Here is a 25,786-nt window from a genome sequence, read left to right as displayed (position 1 = left end):
AACAATAAAATTTTTAAAAACACAAAGCACACTGTACGCAGAGAAAATGTTAATTATCATTTATATTCCGGGGTTTTATTCAAAGAGGTCAAGGCAGATGACTTTATGCAATGTCACCTCAGTAACAACTATACAAAAATAGACAAATATACCCCCTCCGTTTTTACTACACCACAATAACGGTTTTTAGTGCAGGGAGCTGCGCTGAATGCCCTGTGCTGCTCTCGACACTCATAGGCTCCCTGCATTAAAAACTGCTATTGCGGTTTAGTAAAAAGGAGCCATAGTATAAAATATAGACAGCAGATATAAATTCTCAAAACGGACACATTTTGATCACTAAATTGAAAATAAAATCATTTTTCCTACCTTTGTTGTCTGGTGATTGCATGAGTCTCTGGTTGCACTTTCTTCTGACTGTGCATCCAGCATTTCTTCCCTTCTTTCATCCTCCTGTATGCTTCCTCTCCTCCAGACCTCATTCCCTCCCCCAACTTTTTTTTCCTCTCTCCCTGCCCTTCCCTTTCTTTCTTTCTTTCTGTCTTTCTTTGTCTCCCTGCCCCCCTTTCTTTCTGTCTGTCTTTCTCTCTCCATGCCCACTTTCTTTCTTTCTGTCTCCCTGTTCCCCCTTTCTTTCTGTTTCCCTTCTTTCTATCTCCCTGCCCTCCTCCAAGCCACCGCCATCGGGGAACAGGCCCCCAAGCCACTGCCGCCGAGTTGTGAGCTCTCCCTGCTTCCAGACGCAGAAGTACTGGGCTGACCAGCCTTCCCCCAGATGTCAATTCTGGGTTATAGTGAATCAGCTTCAAAGTTAAGAGCACTATTGAACACAGATTCAGTATTTCCCATTGCTCTCAGGTGCTGTAGTAATAGCCAAGTTTCAAGTTTATTTCGTACTTGATATACTGCTCTTTAACATGGCTATCTGAGCAGTTTACAATCAACTTTAAAACACATGGAATTGGGAGGGAAAAGATTGGAAGTTATTCAAGTCTTATGAGATAATGAATAGTATAAAATTTTGGGTGAAAAGTCTTGCATTTACTCACACAGCAGCAGCAGAGTAAGACAATCAAGAAGGACTGAAGGACTCCCGCCATCCCTACTATCCATGTCAAACGCAGGAACAGAATAACCCCAAATATATTTTGAAGACAAGGGAGATACACGCCCATCAGGGTGCCCATCCTAGGGGACTGAGAAGAAAGAAAATTTAAAATATTACAATGAATGAGTGAATAAATTTTGGTAAGAGGTCAAATAAAAGTCATTGAGTAAGAGAAATTCATGTTGTGTTGCATTGCATCTCTAATGTTACTTTTTCCAAAGGAACTCTTGTAATGTGACACTTAGCAGTGAGTCTTCTCAGGAGCAGCCCCCATACTCTGGAATTTCCTCTTACAAGGGCTATGTAGAAGTGAAGGCTATCTCTATTTCAGGAAGCAAGTGAAGTCCCAGATCTTCCCTAAGCATGTAATGGTTGCAATGAATGATTAGCCAATCATTCACTCCTATCTTGTCTATGGGAACTACTTTAGAAGCATCAACATTGACCGGTATATAAACACTATAGGCTCCTTTTACAAAGGTGCACTAGCGGTTTTAGCGCACGCTAAAATGCCGTGCGCGCTAGCCAATACCACCTCCTTTTAAGCAGGTGGTAGTTTTCAGCTAGCGTGTGCTATAGCGCACGCTAAACTTGTGCGTTCGCTACAAACGCTAGCGCACCTTCGTAAAAGGAGCCCATGGTGTTTATATACCGGTCAATATTCAGCAAGCAGTAGTCAGCTTTTTAAAAATCACTCACTATCATTTGCTGAATTAGCCATAGATAGATATTCAGTGCTGGACTATGTGCAGGCTCTGGCACTGGATATCTGTGTCTGACCAGACTGCAACTGGCCACTGGAACTTATGCAGGTCACAGATGATATTCTGCAGGAACCTGCAAAAAATACTTCTATGGATCCTGGGTAGCCTGCATATATCCAGCACCTCTCTCCCCAAGCACCATGTTCTAATCCCCCCACCAGTCCATGAGTATCTCTGAACCCCCTCTGAGCTTCTGATGCCCCTTTGGGCCTACCTAGTAACCTTGATGATCCTTGAGGCCAAAGCGAACCCCACTCACTTCTGCCTGTTGTGTTTCCTAATGGAAAATGGTCACCATGACCTCTAGTTGTAGTCTTGTGGTACTAGCAGTAGTACCATTAGAAACTGTGAGGGACAGGAGTGAATGGAGCTTCCTCTATCTCCAAGGAGCACTAGACCCTCAGGGCCAGTAAGCCAGCCTGAAGGAACCTTCTGGGGTATGACTGAGAGCTATGCAGATTTAGTGATATTCAGTGATATTCTAGCATTAGTTATGCTAGAATAAGGGTTCTTAACCCAATCCTCAGGACAGATCAATTCAGTCTAGTTTTCAAGATATACACAATGAATTTGCATGGAGATAAATTTGCAAGCAATGCCTCCATTATATGCAAACCTAACTTGAGCATATTCATTGTGGGTATCCTGGAAACCAGACTGACTAAGTGTGTTCCAAGGACAGGTTTGTGAATTCCTTTGCTAAAAAAATTCCTTATGTTCAATTTATTTGCAAATGATCATACGGTATAGCTCTCAAATGACCATTTCTACACACCCACAGAACTGCTAACTATGTACACCGAGTGTGTGAGCCTTGGAAAAACTTTGATAAAATTATATGTATTTTATTTTGAGGCAATTAGTTCCAGCACTTATTTGGAATTCCAGTAGTCTCCCTAATGAAGCTATCATGAAACATGGTTGATGTGTAGGAAACCAGGACTAGTTCGTATCAATCCGGCTAGTATTTCTATCTAATATTTTAAGACATTGTGAAAAGATTTTTAAAAAAATATGTGACCATATTGTTGGTTTATGTAAAAAATATTTTTCAAGCTACCTCATATAATTTTTTCATTGGTTTTATATTTTTCTTTGTGCAAGGGTTGTGATGCCTTGGAACTTTTTAGTTTTCTGCCATCTCAATGTTTGTGATGCAGACTAAGTCCAAATATATACGGGAAAAATAAAAAAACTGGTACTCTACTAAGAAGAGTGATTAAAGAGAAACATGCAGAAGTCAAAAAATCACTCAATAGGTGTAATAATAGAATGAATACTTCTGGAACACACACTTAGGGGTCCTTTTATCAAGCTGCGGTACGGGTTTAACGCACGTAATACCGCACGTTAAACTGACTGCCGCGCTAGCCACTAACGCCTGCATTGAGCAGGTGTTAGTTTTTTTAGCAAGTCGCGGGGGTTAGAGCGTGATGAAATGTCCGATGCGCTGACCCCACTAGCGCGGCTTGATAAAAGGACACCTTAGAATTCAAAAATATGCTCAGAGACACGAAGGCAACAAAATGGAGCCGCATTCCCAAGAGAATATTGCCTCACCACCTGCATATTGTAAATTCCAGTGAAAAACAGAATTCATTGCTGCAAACTAGCGTAGAAAAAGTTCTTAGACTTTGAACTGTCACAAGCAAACACTTAGCTTTGATCAAGCTAAAAGCTCCTTTTACTAAGGTGCGCTAGTGTTTTTAGCACACGCACGAAATCACCGCGCGCTACACCGCGTGGTATGCTTCTAGAATGACGCCAGCTCAATGCCGGCATTAAGGTCTGGTGAAGCGGCAATTCAGTGCGCACTATTCTGCGCGTTAAGGCCCTAACGCACCTTAGTAAAAGGAGCCGTACGTGTTTGCTTGTGACAGTTCAAAGTATAAGAACTTTTTCTATGCTAGTTTGCAGCAATGAATTATGTTTTTCACTGGAATTTACGATATGCAATGATTGGGTGGTGAGGTAATCTTCTCTTGGGAATGTGGCTCCATGTTGTTGCCTTCGTGTCTCTGAGCATATTTTTGAATTCTAAGGGGTCCTTTTATCAAGCCGCGCTAGCGGGGTCAGCACAATGGACATTTCATCACGCGCTAACCCCCGCGGCTGACTAAAAAACTAACGCCTGCTCAATGCAGGCGTTAGCGGCTAGTGTGGCAGGTGGTTTAGCGTGCGGTATTACACACGTTAAACCCCTACTGCATCTTGATTGAAGGACCCCTAAGTGTGTGTTCCAGAAGTATTCATTCTATTATTACACCTACTAAGTGATTTTTTTGACTTCTGCGTCTCAATGTTTATGAGCACAATTATTAGAACTATAATTTTTTGTTGTTGTTTAAACTCTTTTGGACACATTTGATTTTGTGGAGGTTTTTTTGTAGTCATATAGCATATCTTTCAGGACATTACTACTCTATATAAAACAAAAACAGGGATGGAGCAGTCTAAAAGGTGATGAGGTTTGTAGTTTATTTGCCCTCTTGTTTACAAAAGAATGAATGTGCCATCCTCGGTAAAGAAAAACAGCAACAAGCCATGGAAACACAAGAATGAGAAAAGCAAAATGGAATTTATCTCACCATAAAAAGCAATCACAGAGAGTGAAACTAAATAAACTTAGGCCCCTTTTATCAAGCCACATTAGGGTTTTTTTTTAAATTGCCTGCCGCTATGGTAAAAATTCGGACCCTTTGAGGGTCGGAGCTTTTACCGCAGTGGCAGGTGATAAAAAACCCTAATGCAGTTTGATAAAATAGGGCCTTAGGGCTCCTTTTATTAAGCTGCGGTAGCGTTTTTAGCGTGTGCTGCAGATTAGCGCTACATGGAAAAACTAACGCCAGCTGAATGGAGGCGTTAGCGTCTAGTGCACACGGCATTGCAGGGCGTGCTAAAACCGCTAGCACAGCTTAGTAAAAGGAGCCCTTAGTGTCTGGTCTACATCCAATACTGGGAAACACAGCATAAGATAAAAATGCTGCTTAACAAAACTTTTGTACTGCCATATTTTAAGATAAGAATAAAATTGGTTTTAGTTTATTACACTGATCATAAAAAGTGAAATAAAGATGCAATTTGGAGATAACTGTTGGAATCATGAAGATGGAGAATCGCAAGGAAGGAAACCGTTTGATATCAGGACTTACCTTGGACATTTTTCTTCTGGACTCTTCGGCACTTTCTGCCTCCTCGTGTTCCTTGGCCCCCTGACTGAGATTTGTGTAGTTGACCAATTTGCTGAGAAGGGAAGAGACTTTTGGTCGGATATCCAGCTCCTCCTATAGCATATACAGCGAGAGACAGAGAAAAAAAAGAAAGGTCGATTCCTATGATGAAAATGTGTGAAAATTATTTAAATTTTGGTTCTGTACTAATTTGCTTTTCTAAGCATTTTACAGATGTTCATTTACAACTAAGAATATTTTTAGATTTGAATAATCCTATGTTAACATTAAATATGCTACATCATTTAATGACAGATGACAGCCTCCTATGTGCTTGTGAAACTATTTTAAATGTGTTAGTTTAAATGATATGACTGTTATAAATAGATGGAGAAGTTATGTGGGGGCATGGGTGTTTTACTTCCCCTACTCATCTTCCCTCTGTTTTGCCTCCAGAATTCTGTCTCTAGCTCTAGGTCTAGGAACATGAAAATAACATTTAAAATGGACACGGAGGAAACATTATTTTATAGAATGCACAATTAAGCCATGGAATTTGTTACCAGAGAATATGATCAAGGCATTTAATATAGCTGGGTTTAAAAGAATTGAGGTCAAGATCCCAGAGGAAAAGTCCTTAAATAATTAAGATTGTGAGCCCTCCAGTGACAAGGAAGGAAAAATTATGTTTCATACCTGATAATTTCCTTTCCTTTAGTCACAGCAGATGAATCCAGAGACATATGGGTTGTGTCCAGTGCTCCCTCTAAGCGGGCGGGTGTTGTGAGCAAACTTTTTTCGCTGTGAGCTAAAAATATCGGGCGCCAGCAAGTTATGAGCCAACTCGCCCGATTCTCCTCTCGCCGCCCTGCCATCTGCCGTACGCCGTGCGCTGTGACGAGAAACTTGTGCGCTGCGATGTAATATTTTGTGCGCCAGCGCACGCCAGCGCAGCTTAGCGGGAACACTGTGTCCATCTACCAGCAAGCGGAGATAGAGAGCACCAAGTTGAGCTCTGCCATATATAGGATGGTATGCTCACTAGTAAAACAGTATTTCTCATAACAAAGCAGTAGGATCAGCCGAAAAGGCCTATTGGTCAAGAACTCCCTCCTCACACTGTTACACCACACAGCCAACAACCAGACCCATACCAATCAGACCACATCTTAGAGAGTGGAGGATAGACATAAAGGAATAAAAAGTAACATAAAAAAGGGCAGGATCCTGGATTCATCTGCTGTGACTAAAGGAAAGAAAATTATTAGGTATGGAACATAATTTTTCCTTCCTTGTCATCAGCAGCAGATGAATCCAGAGACAAGTGAGATGTAGCAAAGCAGTCCTCAGTAGGGAAGAACCTAACATAGAACCTTAAAAGAAGGAATGATATTTTAAAGAAACAAGTCAGAAAATTGAATCAGAGTATGTATATAGTAAAACCATATTAGCTTATCAGGATGTTAAGAGATTGAGGCAGACATTCCTACCTCAGTTGGGAATATTTAAAGACACCAATGGAATGATATTGAATGATTCAGAAAGCATTAAAAAGAGATGGAAAAAATATACAATTTATACAAGGAAAGCAATGTGGGAAACTGAAATAGACACTTGACACTGAAGAAGAACCAGATATTTAAAAAAGGTTAAAGTAGCAATTGAAGCTTTATCAAACAACAAGTCACCTGGCATTGACAGTATTCCAATTGAATTAAAGGCTCAAATGCTATCTTGGCTCTCACTTGACTGTGTCAACAGATTTAGAAGGAAAACATTTGGCCAATCGATTGGAAAAGATCACTTTTTATACCTATACTGAAGAAAGGCGATGCAAAAAGTTGTAACAACTATAGGACAAATGCATTACTTCCATATGCTAGCAAAATACTGCTGAAAATAATACAATGAAGGTTACAATCGTATGTTGAGCAAGAACTACCTGAAGTTCAGGCTGGTGACAGAAAAGGTCGAGGAAGAGATATTATTGCCAATGTTAGATGGATATTGAAGAAAAGTAAAGAATAGCAAAAGTCTGTATACTTTTGCTTCATTGATTATAGCAAAGCTTTTGACTGTGTAGATCACAATAACCTGTGAAGAACTCCATTGCAAATGGGAATACCAAAACATATAATTCAGTTGATAAAGAAAATCAAGAAGCTGCAGTGAGAACTGAATACAGAAACATCTAATTTAATCTTCCATTTGTGAGTTGCACATACCTATACAGGCTCAAGGCGACAGATCAAAGAGGAAGAGAAAGTTGTAGGGGAAGGGGGCATGGAGAAGCAAGAGGAGGGACATAGAAGTAGGGGGTCCTATACAAAAACTAAAGTCTCCTTTTATCAAGGTGCGGTAGGCGGTTAACGTGTGGAATACCGCACGTTCAACCGCCTGCCGCGCTATTCGACGAGGCGTTAGTTTTTAGGTTTGCTGCAGGGGTTAGCGCGTGATAAAATGTCCGACGCGCTAACCCCCATAGCGCGCCTTGATAAAAGGAGCCCTAAGTTTGCAAAATAAATAGTTAGAGGATTTATCACACTGGGGATTCTCAGAATGCTACCCTGATTAGAAAATATCAGCGTAGCAGCACTCGTCACCGATCTCACCATGTGTATATCATAACTACTGCAAATACTTGTTTTTATATTAGATAATTTAAATAAATGATTAACACTAATTTTCTTATTTTTTCTTATCCATTCCGCAATTATATAGTGCAATTCATCTTTGATACTTATTCATTTAAGCTTATTATTCTTAATCTTTTCTTTCATAAGAACATAAGAACATAAGCAGTGCCTCCGCCGGGTCAGACCATAGGTCCATCCCGCCCAGCAGTCCGCTCCCGCGGCGGCCCGAACATGTCACGACCTGTCTGAATCACCAGAAGGGGCCCCCTTGCCACCTTGGTTTCCCATTGAGTCCTATCTTCCCATCGAAGTCCTAACCCTCCGGTCTTGCACATGCACGACCTGGTTGGGTTTCTATACTTATTACCTGGTTAACTTTCTATACCTGTGTTACATCCCAGCACCTCTCTCAGTATCCCACGATCCCTTTATCCCTCAGGAATCCGTCCAATCCCTGTTTGAATCCTTGTACCGTACTCTGCCTGATCACTTCCTCCGGTAGCGCATTCCAAGTGTCCACGACCCTTTGTGTGAAAAAAACTTCCTTGCATTTGTTTTGAACCTATCTCCCTTCAGTTTCTCCGAATGCCCCCTCGTACCTGTTGACCCCTTCAGCCTGAAGAATCTGTCCCTATCCACCCTCTCAATTCATTATAATTCATTTCTGTCAATTCATTTGTTTCATTATTAAACTTAGCTTAGTTGTGTTGTTGCACTGCTCCCCACCAACGCGTTTCGATTCTTCTTCAGGATGGGGCTAGTGCTGCAACAACATACTGAGCTTAACAGCTCTGCTTATCCAGGTACCAATAAGTATGCTAAAATGGCGAGTGGCATTTATATGGCAAGAGTGATTTATTGGATATTATCTGATTACGTGCTATATAGCCCATTGCTTAATTGAATACAAAAACTAAGACAGTTAATTGTCAAAGAGGTGAGTCTTCAGGTTTTTTTCTGAATGTGATGTGATAGATTCCGTACAAACATAAGGAAATTCTTCTTCACCCAGAGAGTTGTAGAAAACTGGAACGCTCTTCCGGAGTCTGTTATAGGGGAAAACACCATCCAGGGTTTCAAGACAAAGTTGGACAAGTTCATGCTAAACTGGTGAGACTGGACTCATTTGGAGCACTGGTCTTAACCTTGGGGCCGCCGCATGAGTGGACTGCTGGGCAGGATGGACCATTGGTCTGACCCAGCAGCAGCAATTCTTATGTTCTTATGTACTTATGTTTGTCTCTTTCCTGATAGCTTCAGGTAGGTCATTCCTACCTAAATTTTTTTCAGAATTTCATCTCAACCGATTTCCATTGTTCTTCCAGTGTTTTTTCCTAAGCCTCATTCTCATCCTGGAGAATCAGCTCTTCATACTCTGGACTGTAAACGTGATTTGGCCTTCTACTTGGAACGCACCAAACCTCACAGATATGCTCCTCAACTTTTTGTCTCCTTTGATCCAAACAAATTGGGACATCCCATCTCTAAGCATACCATCTCCAACTGGATGGCTGCTTGCATCTCTTTCTGCTATGCCCAGGCTGGATTACCCCTACACAGTAGAGTCATAGCCCATAAAGTCAGAGCAATGGCAGCTTCAGTAGCTTTCCTCAGATCTACACCTATTGAAGAAATTTGCAAGGCTGCTACTTGGTCCTCGGTTCATACTTTCACTTCTCACTATTGTCTGGATGTTTTCTCCAGACAGGATGGCCAGTTTGGCCAGACAGTATTAAATAATTTATTCTCCTGAATTGCCAACACTCCCACCATCCCATTTTGGTTAGCTTGGAGGTCACCCATGTGTGAGAATAGGCTGCCTGTTTGTCCTGGGATAAAGCACAGTTACTTACCATAACAGGTGTTATCCAGGGACAGCAGGCAGCTATTCTCACAACCCACCCACCTCCCCTGGTTGGCTTCTCTGCTAGCTATCAGAACTGAGGAGACGCACCCTATGCTGGGCGGGAAGGCACTCGCCCATGCGCGGTGCAGTCGACTCGAAACTTCTAGTTTCTTCAAGCAAGTCTACTTGCGAGCTTCCGCATCCATGCTCCGCTGATGACATCACCCATATATGAGAATAGCTGCCTGCTGTCCCTGGATAACACCTGTTACGGTAAGTAACTGTACTATCTTGTGCCACCAGGACCAGAAGGTGTCATGCACTTTTACCACCATATTAACAACCATAAATGCTAGCACGTCCATAGACTAACATGCATGTGTTAGCGTTTAGCACACACTAAATCGATTAGCGCGCGCTAATCGGTTAGCGCACCTTAGTAAAAGAGGGCCTTAATGCCATTTAATAAATACCCTGTTAACTTGGGCATACCCAATATCTGGTGAAAAAAGATCATAAGTAGGTAATTTTCAAAGTGAACTTGCAGGTGTACAGTTTTCTTTTATAGTTTTTAATTTATTTGGTTTTATGAACCCCATTCCTTTACAAAACCCTAGCACAGTTTTTAGCGCCGGCTGCAGCGGTAACACTCATAGAGTTCCTATGAGCATCAGAGATGTTACCACCGCAGCCGGCGCTAAAAACTGCGCTATGGTTTTGTAGGGGGGGGGGGGGGCAAATGCCTTTATGAAGAGATTTCAGTTTGAAAATTGGTATAACTTAGGCACATAACAGCTCACACATTTACATAGGCATTTTAAAATCCCATCGCCATCACCACAACTTTCTTAATGACACTGACTGAGGGGTGAGCTGATCAACAGAAGATAGGATATTGGAAATAAACAAAACCATCTGAAGCTGAAGAAATTGGAGATTGCACATTGTGGGATGCATTTGAGTAGCAAGTAACATTGCAGGTGGTTCTGCTTGAAAGGATTAGCCACGTTTACTCCAACCACCACATGCCTTCATATACTAACAGCAACATAACTTCCTGTAATCTTGCTTGCCAAGTGACTGCTTTGTCCCTTTTTAGGGAAGATATGAAGCTACTTTAGGGCTCTAAGATGCATTATTTGCACCTTAATACAATGCAATACAATCTAAAATTATCATAATGCACTGATAATTATTAGGGTAATGCTTTAAAGTAGTGCCTAGAAATAGGTGCCACTTACGTAGGGTTACCAGATGTCCGAATTTTCCCAGACATGTTCTCCTTTTATAGAGCATAGTCCCTAGCAAGTAGAGATTGAGCCTGGCATGACATGACATTTCCTTTTTCAGTTTATCATTAACACAACTACCAATCATATGAGCAAAGAAACTGAGTCTTTACCTCGAACAAAGCCAAATTCCTGTCATAGTAATCATTTCCTTTGCCTGTTTCCGCATTATTGAGAAAGGGGCTGCTTTCTTTGTGGTTGCCATGGCCTGCAATGGAAAGAAAAAACTCTGTTGAGACACAAAGTTTATCACCGAACTGAAGCACAGAAAACCTTTTAAACACTGATTATGAAGAAAGTGTGCTCTATTGTTCTAAACACAGAAACAGAATCCGATGGCAAATGAAGATGACAAGGCCAACCTACTGTAGTTGATCAACTTTTCTCAATTTCAATTAATACATTGTTTTTCTTTCACAATGGAAGTTTATCTTCTTATTTACTTACAGTAGTCATGTACAGTACTTGCTCAGCTGTAATTAAAAGATCTAAAAGTTGTCTCATGTATTTCTCTCAAGAAGGCAAATGCAACACCACACTAGATAAACCAAATCTTAAAAGGCCTGTTCCGTACATGAAACCGATTTCTTTCCAAGCAGATATGTTTCTACAAACTAACTTTATGTTTCTAAAGCCACCTCCACTATGGCAGTATCCAAGGCTGGAAAATTTCTAGTAATCAGGTTTCTTGGATGTCTGACCCAGGATGAAGTTGAGGCACATTAGGGCCAGAAAGAAAGGAGAGCAGCTGTGGCCACAGACCAGAAATACAGCTGTCACTGGAGCAAGGAAGAGCAGCAACAGCTGTGTGCTACAAAACAGTGGTCACTGGAGTGGCATAGAGGGTTTGGGAAGAGTAGCACTAGCTAACGGGATTTGAAGCAAACAGCAGTGGCTTGGAATGGGCTGAGAGAAGCAATGGTCACGGGAGGGGGGGGGGGGAGCAGCTTCCAGGAAGAAAGAAGGAATGTGGGGTGGGGAAAACAAGGAAGAAGGGGAGGGAAAAGTTTTTAAAAATAATTAAAAACAAAACAAAACAACTTTTAAGTGTTCTTTTCACCAACAGGTATACACTTCTCCCTCTGTATTTGCTGTGATAGGGGATTAACAGAAACGCAAATACAGAAAGACTGCAAATAACTTTTTCATATGTTATTCACCGTTTTCTATTAAAAACCATCGTGAATATGGTGAAACCGCAAATAACATGGTAGGAGACGTGGACTGTTCCTGAAGGAGAGGCAAAACACGGTGAAGAAAGTGCTGGGAATCAGCGATTTTCTCTGTAAACGCTTGGAATCAGCAATTTCTCTATGCAAGCTGACGTAATTTGGGGGGAGGAGCCAGCAAGCTAAGAATCGTGAATAATCAAAACCACGATTGCTGAAACCGCGAATACGGAGGGAGAAGTGTAGTTTGGAATTTCAAGCTGTGGTGAACAGTATATACTGAAACTTCTCTCCAAAATTTTTCTTAATGTTGTCCTATCTACAAAGACCATCTGGCTTGTCAAGTACACATCTAATAGATTTGCATACAGTGGAGGCAAAGCATACAAATTTATATCTTACATATTCATAGGAGATATCTCAAAATCCTGACTGGCCAGAATAGTTTTGAAAGCTGCTGCTTTAGAGGCAGTAAAGTCTCAAACGCCTTAAACCTTAAACATTTGGGTATCGTGTGTTATATTCCTGCAATAATTGCTTAGTTTATTTAGCTGCTCTTGCACACATGAGACTCAAAAGGTGAGGGGCAGAAATATGTAGAAGCTGATAAAGATGAGGCTGTACTGCTTAACAAATATTTCTGTTCTGTATTCACAGCTGAAGGGACGGAAGAAGGACTACAGAAGACAAATGCAAATAGAAATGGAGGTGTAGTAGACCCTGAATGATTTTCAGAGAACTTTGTTCATGAGGAGCTAGCTAATCTCAAGATGGACAAAGTGATGGGGGCCGAATGGTGTAAATTTGAGGGTACTGAAGGAACTTAGGGAAGTTCTGATGCCTTTACTGGCTGACCTTTGCAATGCTTCTCTAGCATCAGGAGTAGTACCAGAGGATTGGAGAAAGGCAGATGTAATCCCTCTACACAAAAGCGGAAGGAAGAGGTAGGGAGCTACAGACCAGTCAGTTTGACTTCTGTGATAAGTATATCAATGGAAATGCTTTTAAAACAGATAAATAGTGAAGTTTTTGGAACCCAATGGATTACAGGACTCGAGGTAACATAATTTAACTAGAGGCAGGTTTTCTCAGACAAATCTGATCAATTTATTTGACTGGGTGACTAGAGTTGGATAGAGGGAGATTACTAGATGTGGTGTATTAAGATTTAAGCAAAGCTTTTGGTATTTTTCACATAAGCATCTAATAAATAAACTGAGTGCCCTCAGAATGTGCCACATAGAGATGAACTGATTCATTGGAAGGCAATAGTGGAGCTCACTCTGAGGAAAAAGATGTTACCAGTGATGTGCTCCAAGGTTTGTTTCTTGAACCTGTTTTTGTTTTTTTAAACATTTTATAAGTGATACTGCTGAAGAGCAGTCTGGTAAGGGTTTGCCTCTTTGCAAATGATGCCAAAATCTTCAATAGGGTAGACACTCCTGATGGTGTACAAAACATAAGGAAGAACCTAAAGAAGCTTTAAGAATGGTCTGGAATTTGGCAACTAAGATATACTGCTAAGAAATGCAGAGTGATGCATTCGGACCACAAAAAAACTGAGGAAACAGTACAGTTGAGTGGGTGAAGAACTTTTGTGCGTAAAAGAGGAGTGTGGCTTGGGTGTGATCATATGTGATCTTAAGGTGATCAAACAGAAAGAAATGGTAACTGCAAAATCTAGAAGGATGCTTGGATTCATAGGCACAGGAATGGCCAGTAGGGAAAAGAAGGTAATGATGCCCCTGTATAAGACTCTGATGAGACCTCAATTAGAATACAATATACAATTCTGGAGACCACACCTTCAAAAAGATATAAACAGGATGGAGTCGGTCCAGAGGAAGGCCACTGAAATGATTGTTGGTCTTCATCATAAGATGTATGGGGACAGACTCAAAGATCTCAGTATGTATACTCTGGAGGAAAGGTAGGAGAGAGGAGATATGATAGATGTTTAAATACTTATGTGGCATAAATGCACATGAGGTAAGTCTCTTTCAATCGAAAGAAAACTCTGGAATGAGAGGGCATAGGATGAAGTAATCTAAGGAAATACTTTTTTTTACAGAAAGGGTGGTAGATGCACAGAATAATCTTCCAGTAGAGGTGGTGGAGACAAAGACTGTCTGAATTCAAGAAAGCATGGGCAGGCATGCAGGATCTCTTCAGAGAAGAGGACATAGTGGATGTTGTGGATGGGCCAACTGGATGGGCCATTTGGCCTTTATCTGCCATCATATTTCTATGTTTCTATGGGGGTTTATTAGGCCAAGATTGGAAGCCCTGGTGTGCCTCAGTTTAAAGAAAATAATTCCAAATTTATCAATTTATTACCAACTCTAGCCTAAACACTTATGAGTCTCCACAATATATGACCTTTTAAAATACTTTTCTGACAAGTTACATCTTGCAGCTGTAGCTGATAATGCGTGAGAAGGATCTCCCAGAAGATACATTAGTCTTGCAAAGGAGAAGCAGAAAGACAGCCATAGAAAAGAGAGTCCCACAATCTAAAATGAAGACAAAGTATCAAGAAGAGGGTGGTGGTAATAAAAAGTCATGAAGGTTGAATAAAACACCCATGGTTTAGCACTGTGGACTTTAGTGTGGAATGGTTCTTTAGAATTAGAAAATAAAAAGCTAGACTGGAGTAGATGATTTGATAAGAACAAAAATCAAGATAATGAAGGTGATTGGAACAGTCATATAGTTTAGATCTGATAGAGGTTGAGATAGGATATTAATTAGTAGGGCATATAAAATCCATTGAGGAGTAGTGTAGTCACATCATATCTGAAGGCACTGAGAACAATAGCTGTGCATAATTATGGACTGAGATGGAAGGAATGATTTCAGGGGAAACAATACTGAAGGGCTGGGTAGGAATGCAGTAAAGGAAAGAGTAGTGAGTTTGGAGGAGGAGAGAATAAGAAAAGTTTCCTCCTTTTTCATTTTAGAAAGGAAAAAAAAAGGGTAACAGGAACCAAAGGTAGGTGACTACATAGAGACATTTTCTTGTGAATCTTTGCTGTGGAAACAGTCCACCCTAGTCTGGAGAGACAGGGAAGAAAGGCTGGGAGGCAAATACATTTGACAAATGGTGAGCAAGTTTTTCAGGTGCATGTAGGAGCGATACATTGAGAGAGTTTCTTTATTATTAGTTCTATTGCACATCAGAATCTTCCTGAGTAGTTTACAAAAATTAAATATAAAGGAATAGCTGAGAGGAACTCCATTTGTAAGTTATAGATAAAGGGTTAGGAAGAACATTCCAGGCTCTCCTTCCACACCTGCAATCCAGATATGGGCCTGATAGGGTATTGACAAGTTTATAAAAAAGCTTCCTCAAACAGGAGAATCTTTACATCAGCCTTAAATTTACTTAGAGATTATTGATGCCTTTTACAGTCAGGGAGAGTGTTTCAGAGGCTAGAGCCTATAATGCTGCTGGCTTGATCCGAGAGCTTGACTAGCAAAGTAGGGATTAATATGCTAATTGTTAGCGCACACTAAATCAGTTAGTGTGCCTTAGTAAAAGGACTCCCAAATATACCAGTAACACTTTAGAAATGATCAAATAGTAGTTGCAGTAATAGTAGCTGAAGAAGCAGCTTTCTTATGGGAACATAAGAAAGAGCGGTGAGCAAGGCGGTTGCAGAGAAAAATCTGGCCAGGTGCACAGATGGAGTGAGAGAAGCAGCGACAGAAGAAGAATGTTTTGGAAGGGGTTTGGGGTTTAATTCAAGCATTTTTTTCAGTAGTAGTTCTAAGGTTGAATTACAAGCAACAAAGTAGTTCTAGTAGGATATTATTGACCATTGCATATACATGGACTTTACTTCTTTTTGCCTTCATTTACTGTACAATCATAAGAGAACCAAATGTCTTTTTACATATATTTAATTTTTTTTAAACATAGCACAGTACACATATTTCTCATCTTGCCCTTATTGCACAGTTCATAAAAGCACGTTACATCTGATTTTACCCTATAAAAGCCACAATAAATAATTTAAATGCATATATATTCAGCAAAGATGAAGCCCTTGCAGAATCTCAGCAAGCTCCATAATTGAAAGTGCCATCTTAATAAATCTCCAACATAATTCCGAGTAGGTTGCATGCTCACCAGCTTAGGAGACACTAGCCAAGAGATTGTTTTCAAATATTTATTATACACTGCTAGAATAACATCATTATATTTCTTTCCAGACCTATTCAAAATCAAACCCCAACTAAACTTTGAAATATATATTACATGTTATTCAAAAATGACTTTCTAGCAATAGGTAAGGTTGCAAGAAAGCTGCTTTGTATAAGGTACTTTGATGCTACCCTACATATCACTTGATAAGGCATTCCTTAATGCTTTTGTTCCTTAAAGTTTTATTTGGGGATTACCTTCAATTGAGGATGTCTTTCCATTTTCTAGAAGCTGGTTCACCATTATTCTTCTCTCCACACCATGAGCAATATTTAGAATGTATTTTGTTTGGGTGCAACAGATGACAATCCCTACCCTGTTTCCAGAGAGCACCTTCAGTACCCTTCCAACAGGAATGAGTGAAGCAGTGCCGAGGACCAATCTTGCTCTAGCATATCTTCATAAGAGGCATGACTAAGCCAACTTGATACAGTGGCTAAGCTTACACTATAATCTTCCTTAAACTCATAAGCCTTATAAAAACCACTTTAGAATATTCTAAATTGCTACAGATTAGCACAAAAGAAATAGAAAAACTATAATACTTACAGGTACAAGAGAAATATATAAAAGGTAAACAACTCATACCTATAAAGCACTTTGCAAACTTCCAGAGTTTAATCATAATAAAAAACCCAGAAAATCAAAAGGCATGTCTCAAACCTTTGAAGATTTCAGCTATTGCAAAACAACTCATTTCTAAAATGAAGTCATTATAGCAGGGGTTCTCAGCCCAGTCCTTGGGACACACCTAGGGGTCCTTTTATCAAGCCGCGCTAGCGGGGTTAGCGCGTCGGACATTTCATCACGTGCTAACCCCCGCGGCCGGCTAAAAAACGAATGCCTACTCAATGCAGGTGTTAGCGGCTAGCGCGGCAGGCAGTTTAACACGCGGTATTACGCGCATTAAACCCCTACCGCAGCTTGATAAAAGGACCCCCTAGCCACTAGTCAGTCAGATTTTCAGGATACCCACAATGAATATGCATGAGATACATTTGCATGCAAAGGAGACACTGCATACAAATTTAGCTCAAGTATATACAGGTGGATATCTTGAAAACCAGACTGGCTTTTCCAAAGGACTGGTTGAGAACCCCTTTAATAATGGTGCAGAATAAACTTGTGTGACCTCGTATTATAGTGCAAGACCGTATCTCATAATCTTAATGAATGGCAGGCAGCACTGTTACTTATTTTTATTAAGCTCACCCCTTTCCAGTAGTAGCTCAATGTAAGTTATATTTATACACATGACAGTAGGTATTTCCCTGTCCTTGGAGAGCAAGTGACTTGCTGAAGGTCACAAGGAACAGCAGATAGAGGATGTTCTTTGGAAGTCATAACAGTCTTCTCATAAGCTGTGGTTTCTAACATCCCAATAAGATTCAACTTTAAACACATTTGAATTGTACTTAAGTTGCAGGCTGTTAATTCAATATCTCATGTTCAAAAAGTGGATCTCCCCCTTTTGGCTAGAAATAGAACCTACTCTAGAAGGGGAGCCAGGAGGGATATGCTTTCATAGACAGAGCTGAGAGGGGTTGCAGAAAATCTCTGTACCCCATGCTGGATATTGGTAATACTGGAGTGGGGGCTTAGGGAGGGAGGGACTGTTCCTGACACTGTCTATAGTTGCTTGATTGATATGAATCTGTCTACATGCAGAAGGAGGATATGTCCTTTATAATTTAAAAAAAAAACCTACATAAAACTGGCTCAGAACTAAAACAGAAAAACAGGACAGAGAGAGAACACAAAAAGGAACAGACAAGATCAAAAATGGGGAGAGGGAGAGAGGAACAGGCATCCTGGTCAGAAAATCAAACCAGAGCAAAGATCAGAAACTATTACATTATCTGATAGAACTCATAAATGCAACATATCCTGGAATCCAGATCAAAGTCTCCTTCATAGAATGTACTATACATATTGATACAAGCTGGATGTTTTTAGCCTGTTTTCAAATTTTTCTGGTGCATTAATTCTCTACTATGTGGACATACCCACTGAATTTGCATAAACTTGATTTGAACACACTGCTTCCATTATATGCAAATGTCTTTCATGCATATTCATTGTGGATATCTTGAAAACCTGACTGGCAAGGGGTACTCCAGGAATGAGTTGAGAAACACTGACCTACATCTCACTGCACCTGCAAACAGGGCTATTTGGTCCAGGCCTCACAAAGAAACAGGGCCAAAAGGGGCCTCCATTTGGAAAAAAAATGTTATATATCTTAGCAATTTTAAATAATTTTTGTACATATAGAGAGGCATTAAAAAAAAAAAAGTCTAAGTCCAACTTGGACTTTTCCAGTTGAACGTCCAAAGTTAGAGGAACAAAAATGTCCATTTTCGAATGGCAAACAGCTGGACGTCCAAATATAATTTATTTATTTTTTTTAAATCATCTACTTAGATGACTTGGCCACTGGGATGTCTTGGACATCTACCCCATTTTCGATCAGAAAAACATCCATATTGAAAATGTTCTAATCCTAACCATATGGATGTGGGTGGAGCCAGCATAGTAATGGACTGGCCACACAGGCATCCCAACATAGCAATGGGACACCTTAGAGGGCTCTACTGAAGAACCTCATATAAAGGGTACCAGCTGTATATCTCATTATAACCCCTTTATGGTGAGCTCCCTAAATCACCTCCAAAAACTACTGTACCCTCCTGTGTACCACCCCAATAGCACTTATGGCTACAGGTGGCACCTACATGGCAGTATAGTAGATTCTGGATAGGCTCACATGTTCTACCATAAATATAGTAGTTAGAATGGCTTATGGGCCTGGGTCCTCCTCTATATGGTTCACTAGCCCACCCATCAGCTCTACTAGGCTTCCCCATACCAGATGCTGCTGTTTTAGAGACAGGTATATACCTTTTTGTTCTCATTTTTGTGTGGTGGAAGGGGGTCAGTGAGCACTGAAGGAGTATAGGGGTGTCTTACCTTGATGCATGCAGTGGATATCTGATCAGTTTGCGCACCTTTGTGGCACTTAGACCCTTCTAAAACAGATCTAGTTCCAAATGTGTAAGCTCTGTCCAGGATGCCTTGCAAAATGTTTATCGCTGCAAGATGCCCATGTCTAACCCGCCCTTGAGAACACCCAAAACTCACCCATAGCATGCCTCCACCATGCCCACCTTGTGCTCTGGATGCACAGAGACTGGGACACTTCGCAAGATGTCCAGAAAGACGGTTTTGATGATCAGCACTTGAACATCCTGACAATTGGGATGTCCAAGTGCCGATTGAGGATGCTTTTTGATTATGAGCCTGATATTAGTTCCACAGCTAAACATTTGCTTCACACTCTCACTCTCTTTTGGTTAATTGTGACTTTTAGGACTCTGGAGCCTCCTAATTCACACTGGCCTCTGCAATTTTCTGAAAACTAAACTCCTGCCTGCAAATGATGTTCAGACACTCTAAGTTAAACCCCATTAGAATCCATGGGGAAAAGCTTGGGAGTTGGGCAGCAAAGCTGGAGGCACAATACAGGATGGTTTAGCTGAGCTCTAGCAGTTAAGTCCAGGGAAGGAAATAAGTGACTCCTTATGAAAGTTACACAGTGTGGATGTCCTGGCTCTTCTGTTGTCTGTATAAATTATCAACAGATCTTAAGGCTGAAGACTTCTTGCATATTACAAAATTGTTCTGCTGTAGTGAAGATGTTTTTATATTATTACTTATATGAGGGTTCTTCAAATAGATTCCACACTTTCGTATTTTCGTGCTCAACCAAAACCATTCTTTTCTGATTGCATTAAGAAGTTAGTAGGACGCTAGGAAAATGTATCGCAAAACAGGGCGAATATGTGGAAAAGTCATGTAATATGCTTTTGAGAAATTTAATAAATAGTGTTTAAAAATAAAATAGAAGTGCGGAAACCTTTTGAAGATCCCTCATACTTATTTTGGCCAATATTCAAAATGATTTAACTGGCTAGAAAAGGCTGCCAAGCGGTTAAACTGTTCATTTTCAATGGCACTTAACCGGTTAATGCTGAATTAAAAAGTGGCTAATTTGTGAGCATAAATAGAAGTCATATCTTTAAGGGGTTTGGCTTACGTGGGATAGGATGAATACTGATTTAAATTTCTCCAGAATTCTACTGTGCAACGGCTCCCCCTTCTGCTTCTATTCCTTTCTCTCCTCTCTTCTACCTTCCAAAGTATTTAGATCAATGCTGTCTTGTTAAAATGTTTATTTTATTTTTCCTCTAACTCTACTTTTCACTTCTCTATTACCCTCCAGGTACTTTATTTAGATTGTGAGCCTTCGGGACAGTAAGGGAATTTTTCAAGTACCTTTCTTATTTCTAATCTTAATGTATATTTTCTGTAAACCGCTTAGAACCTAACGGATGTAGCGGTATATAAGAAATAAATTACATTACATTACATTACTTAACTGGTTATGGATCAGCCGGCTCAAAAAACTCCAGACAGGGCCCTATATTGGATATCTGGGAATAAGGCTGGCAGCAAGTCAGCAAAACGCTCAGTCACTGACTGAATATCAACTGGATTGAGTTTGTTCACCTATTCCTGCTTTACAGGACTAGGGTCCTTATTTTAGAATTTCTATTCATGTTTTAGGCATCTGAACACCAGCATATAGCTATCCGTATTTCATAGACACCTAAATCATGGAGGAGTAGCTCAATGGTTAGTGCATTGGGCTGAGAACATGGGGAACTGGGTTCAATTTCCACTTCAGCTCTTTGTAACCTTAACTCTCCATTGCCTACCAGGGACAAAAAAAGTACCTGCATATAGTATATGTAAATTGCTTTGATTGCACCCACAGAACAGCTGTATATCAAGTCCATGACCCTTTACCTTTAGACTTTCTTATGGTGAGGAGTTGTAGTCTTGTGTTTTGGGTGGGATTCAGGAGGGTCCAAAATATGGACATCCAACTCTGATTTCAAAAGGGATGTCTATGTCCAACAACAAACAATCCAAAACACAGCACTAAGACTCATCTACTCATTGAAGAAATATGACCACATTACAGAAGCATATCTCAAATCGCACTGGCTTCCAATCCCAGCAAGAATACAATTTAAATTCTACTGTCTACTATTTAAGACTTTATACGGAGACAGTCCAAACTACCTGAATAGCCGCCTCATCCACAACACATCAACCAGACATAGGAAAACTCACATCCCATTCTCATACCCCCCAATTAAGGAGATCAAACAGAAAAAACTATATGATGGCCTATTAGCCACTCAAGCAGCCAAACTAGACTAGTGGTTCCCAACCCTGTCCTGGAGGAACACCAGGCCAATTGGGTTTTCAGGCTAGCCCTAATGAATATGCATGAAGCAAATTTGCATGCCTATCACTTCCATCATATGCAAATCTCTCTCATGCATATTCATTAGGGCTAGCCTGAAAACCCGATTGGCCTGGTGTTCCTCCAGGACAGGGTTGGGAATCACTGAACTAGACAACCAAATAGCCAATCTACTGACAGTATCCCTAGACTACAAAACTTTTAGAAAAGAAATAAAGACCATACTATTCAAGAAATCCCTGAAAAAGAAATAACACTGCAAGTGTCAAACACCACCTCTCACTAATGCTAACTATCCCCAACAAATAACCATACTCATTCTCTTTGAAAACAACCAAATCTCTTTTTGGTAAGATCTTTTTGTAATACTTCCTTGATAATTCTTGTGTAATCCACCTTGAACTTCAAGGTAATGGCGGAATAGAAATCCCTAATGTAATGATATTTAGAGCTGGCACCCGGCATGTCCAGGTTACAAAAAGGTGCTATGATCAAGCAGTGCTTCATTGAAAGGAATAAGGGAAGCCACCTCTTTAATCCTCAAGTGTTGGTTCCTCCCCCCCCCCATGTGATACTGCGCTGACAGCTTCAGAAACTATGGGCATTCATGGTACTACCATTTCTTATACACCACCTGCAAGCCATCAAAGCAGTGTACATTCAAGTACAGTAGGCACCTTTCTGTCTCTGGAGAGCTCATAATCAGAGGTATTCTTTTACTAAGCTGCTGAATGCACTAAAGTGTGCTTAATGGAGCTAAAAAGAGGACACATGGTTCTGCCCCAGCCCTGTTCTACCTCTAGCTCCGCCCAGTTCTTCCCAAGCCCCGCCTCCATGCAAACCTTCCCTTCTCCATGTAAACTCTTCTCTCCTCCCCATACTTGGAGGCCCTCCATTCACGGCCCTGAACTATGGCAGAGCCTGGGTCTTCTAAAACTTGGACAAACTGCCGGGTTTTCAAAATCCATCCTGATACCCTGACAGTCCTTGAGGGTTTTTTCTTGTTTTGTAAGGCTATTACCGGTAAATAAAATCCTGGATTTTCTTCCCTAGAGCAGTGATTCCCAACCCTGTCCTGGAGGAACACCAGGCCAATCGGGTTTTCAGGCTAGCCCTAATGAATATGCATGAGAGAGATTTGCATATGATGGAAGTGATAGGCATGCAAATTTGCTTCATGCATATTCATTAGGGCTAGCCTGAAAACCCAATTGGCCTGGTGTTCCTCCAGGACAGGGTTGGGAACCACTGCCCTAGAGCACCAGTCAAATTGTTTGTAGAAGTAAAATTGTGATTTCAAAAATCAAGATTCTCATGGCGCATATTAAACAGAAAAAAAAGATTAGCTTTCAGCCAATTTCTACACTCCCGATACACAACTTGCAACAAATTTCTAAGTGTATAAATAGATTAAACTTCTGGAATACACTGATGACATTTCTGTGCTATAAGATAGCACCATTCGTCTGGTTTAGCAGTCTTATTTTAGTTGAACCTCTCATCTATTTTACTAATTAAAATACCAAGCTATAATGGCAAAAAAATAATATTTAGATCACATGAAAACTCAGAAGGCTGGGTAGATCTGAATAACTGTAAGGGGCCTGTTTATTAAAATGTGTTAGGTTTTTTTCAGAGTCTCTTGTAAAATACAATGGGATGGGAATTCTTCACATCCCAGACATGGGCAATTCCAATCCTTGAGGGCCGGAATCCAATCAGGTTTTCTGGATTTCCCCAATGAATATGCATTGAAAGCAGTGCATGCAAATAGATCTCATGCATATTCATTGGGGAAATCCTGAAAACTCGACTGGATTCCGGCCCTTGAGGAATGGAGTTGCCCACCCCTGTCACATCCTGATCTGGGCATCTGAATTCCTCTCTTTAAGTCCTTTCTTAAAATGGTGGTCCAAGTCAGGCCTTGACAAATTTTAATTAATTTTCAGAGCCAGCCCAAAAACTTAGGAGCTAATGGCCAAAGACATCTCTTGACTGAAAGCTGATAGAGGTGCTAGAAACTTGGAATGAAGCTTAAGTGGGAAGATGTTTTTCTTTCTTTCATTTCAGCAAACTAACTTGAGCACTGATCAATGAAATATAGAAGTTAATTATGCAATGATTGTATGCATCACTTATCTGTTATTCCAAAAATCAAATATTTTGTCCTTCTCTGTCCTAACAAGCTAATCAGTTCATTCCCAGTAATCCAGTTTATCTTAGAAACTGTAATAGCCCTTTCTTCTTAAATCTCAATATAAAAAAAGTGCTGGCAAACATTAAAGGACCCCTTAACAAAAGTTAAAACCTTAATCTGATTCCACAGCAGCAGCAGAATGTGTGCCCAAAGGTTCAGGCAGATTATAAATGCTTTATTCTGTAACTGACGAGCAGCTATTTAAAAAATGTTTTAACAAGCCTCCACAGGTTTACGCTCCAAAATCACTGCTGCAACTAAGCAAATGCAATTACTGTATATTGTGGTACTAAAAATAATTACTCTTTCGTCTGATGGGCAAGGTCAAGATGACACAAAGGGGCTTATGAGAAAGTGGCCCCACTTCCCCCCTCATTTATAACAGGGCACCTAAAGTTCGGTGCCAGTCAAATTCATAAGCTATAGAATATTCATATTTATGTACCTGTTACCGTGATGCACATAAAGGCTAGCAGCGCAGTTAGCGGCACTGTTTAACTTATGCATACAACTGTAAGGTGGCAGTCAGAGGAGACACTGTAGTATTAGTGGAATATAGAAATGTCCAACATTTATGCACGTAATTAAAAAAAAAATACAGTAAATAATTGCATTCAAGCATGCGCGTTTATGTCTGCTATTGACATGGCAAAAGTGGGTCGCCCCAACTCAGAAAAGACGGTAGAATGAGAAAAAGTACAGAGAAGGGCGATGAAATTGATAAAAGGGATAGGACAATGTCCCTATTGGAAAAGCCTAAAGTGACTCTTTAGCTTGGATAAGAGATGACAGGGGCGATATGACAGAGTGGAACAAGTAGACATGAAGTGCTTGTTTATTATTCCCAAAACTACTAGGACTAAGGGACATGCAATTAAGCTACTACCTAGTAAATTTAAAACAAATATATCAAAGAAAATATTTCTTTGCTCAACACATATTTAAACTCCGGAATTCAGTTGCCCAAAAATGTGGTGATAGAAGTTAGCTTAGCAGGCTTTATAAACAAAAAAGGTTTCAATAACTTCCTAAAAGAAAAGACCATAAGCCATTATTAAGCTGGACTTGGGAAAATCCCCTGCTTATTTCTGGGATAAGAAGCATAAAATCTGTTTTACTTGTGATTGGCCACTGTTGGAAACAAGATATTGAGCTTCATGGACATTTGGGCTGTCCCAGTATGGCAACTCATATGTTCCTATGTGGGCATGTCTAAATGTAGACACGTAGATGCTGAATGATACTAGTATTCTACCAAAAAAACAGTTACATGGTAAGTGCTTTTATAGAATAGACTCATAGCCTGTGTAATTTGGGTGCCTAAATTATAGTGCCCAGTTATAGAACTAGTACACGCTTGTGCCTACAGAAGAAAAAAGCAGCTTAGTGCATTCTTATCAATGTATTGCTCTTTTCAAAGATGGCTTCTTTTTGTTAACGTTAAATAGTACAATATCTATATATATATAAAATCGGAGGTATGTATGTGTGTATGTGCCGCGATCACGCAAAAACGGCTTGACCGATTTGAACAAAACTTGGTATGCAGATCCCTCACTACCTGGGGTGATATGTTCTGGGGGTCTCGCGGCCCATCTGCACACGTGGGCGGAGCTACAAACAGAAAATCAGATTTCACCCATTCAAGTCAATGGAAAAAATGTAAAAAGCTGCCATTCTCACTGTGACCAATTTGGACGAAACTTGGTATGCAGATCCCTCACTACCTGGGTTGATATGTTCTGGGGGGGTCTCGCGGCCCACAACTCTATGTTGCTTGCTCAAGGGTGGGTTCACCCAAGAATTTATATGTTCTTGCTCCAGGAGGTGAAACTAAAATTGTTGTTTATAATCACGTTTTGCGTTAGTTGTATTGTATTCATTTTGTCAAATATTTCACATTATAATTTGAATATTGTACTTTTTATTAAGCTGTAAAAAAATACTTTCATTCACCACTATAAAGTATCTTTATTTGAATCCATTTACAGTGTTATTGCTATAATTAAATACCCGTGCAACGCCGGGGCATCAGCTAGTAGTCAATAAAACCGGGTCTTTGTGA

General features: G+C 40.3%; 1 protein-coding gene across 1 annotated transcript in view; it reads right to left on the bottom strand.

Moving 5' to 3' along the window:
* The window catches only part of SLC12A4 (solute carrier family 12 member 4), a 109,020-nt gene that overhangs the window by 63,302 nt on the left and 19,932 nt on the right, over positions 1-25,786 (bottom strand). The window contains exons 2-4 of the mRNA XM_033941941.1: positions 10,927-11,021; positions 5,025-5,156; positions 1,050-1,196 (exon numbers count right to left, since the gene is read on the bottom strand). Of these exons, the coding sequence (XP_033797832.1) occupies positions 1,050-1,196; positions 5,025-5,156; positions 10,927-11,021 (374 nt within the window). The remainder of the gene's footprint in view (positions 1-1,049; positions 1,197-5,024; positions 5,157-10,926; positions 11,022-25,786) is intronic.

The sequence above is a fragment of the Geotrypetes seraphini genome, chromosome 4, assembly GCF_902459505.1.
Source record: "Geotrypetes seraphini chromosome 4, aGeoSer1.1, whole genome shotgun sequence".
NCBI lineage: Eukaryota > Metazoa > Chordata > Amphibia > Gymnophiona > Dermophiidae > Geotrypetes > Geotrypetes seraphini.
The sequence above is the reverse complement of the archived record's forward strand: the minus strand, read 5'-3'. Positions and strand labels throughout refer to the sequence as shown.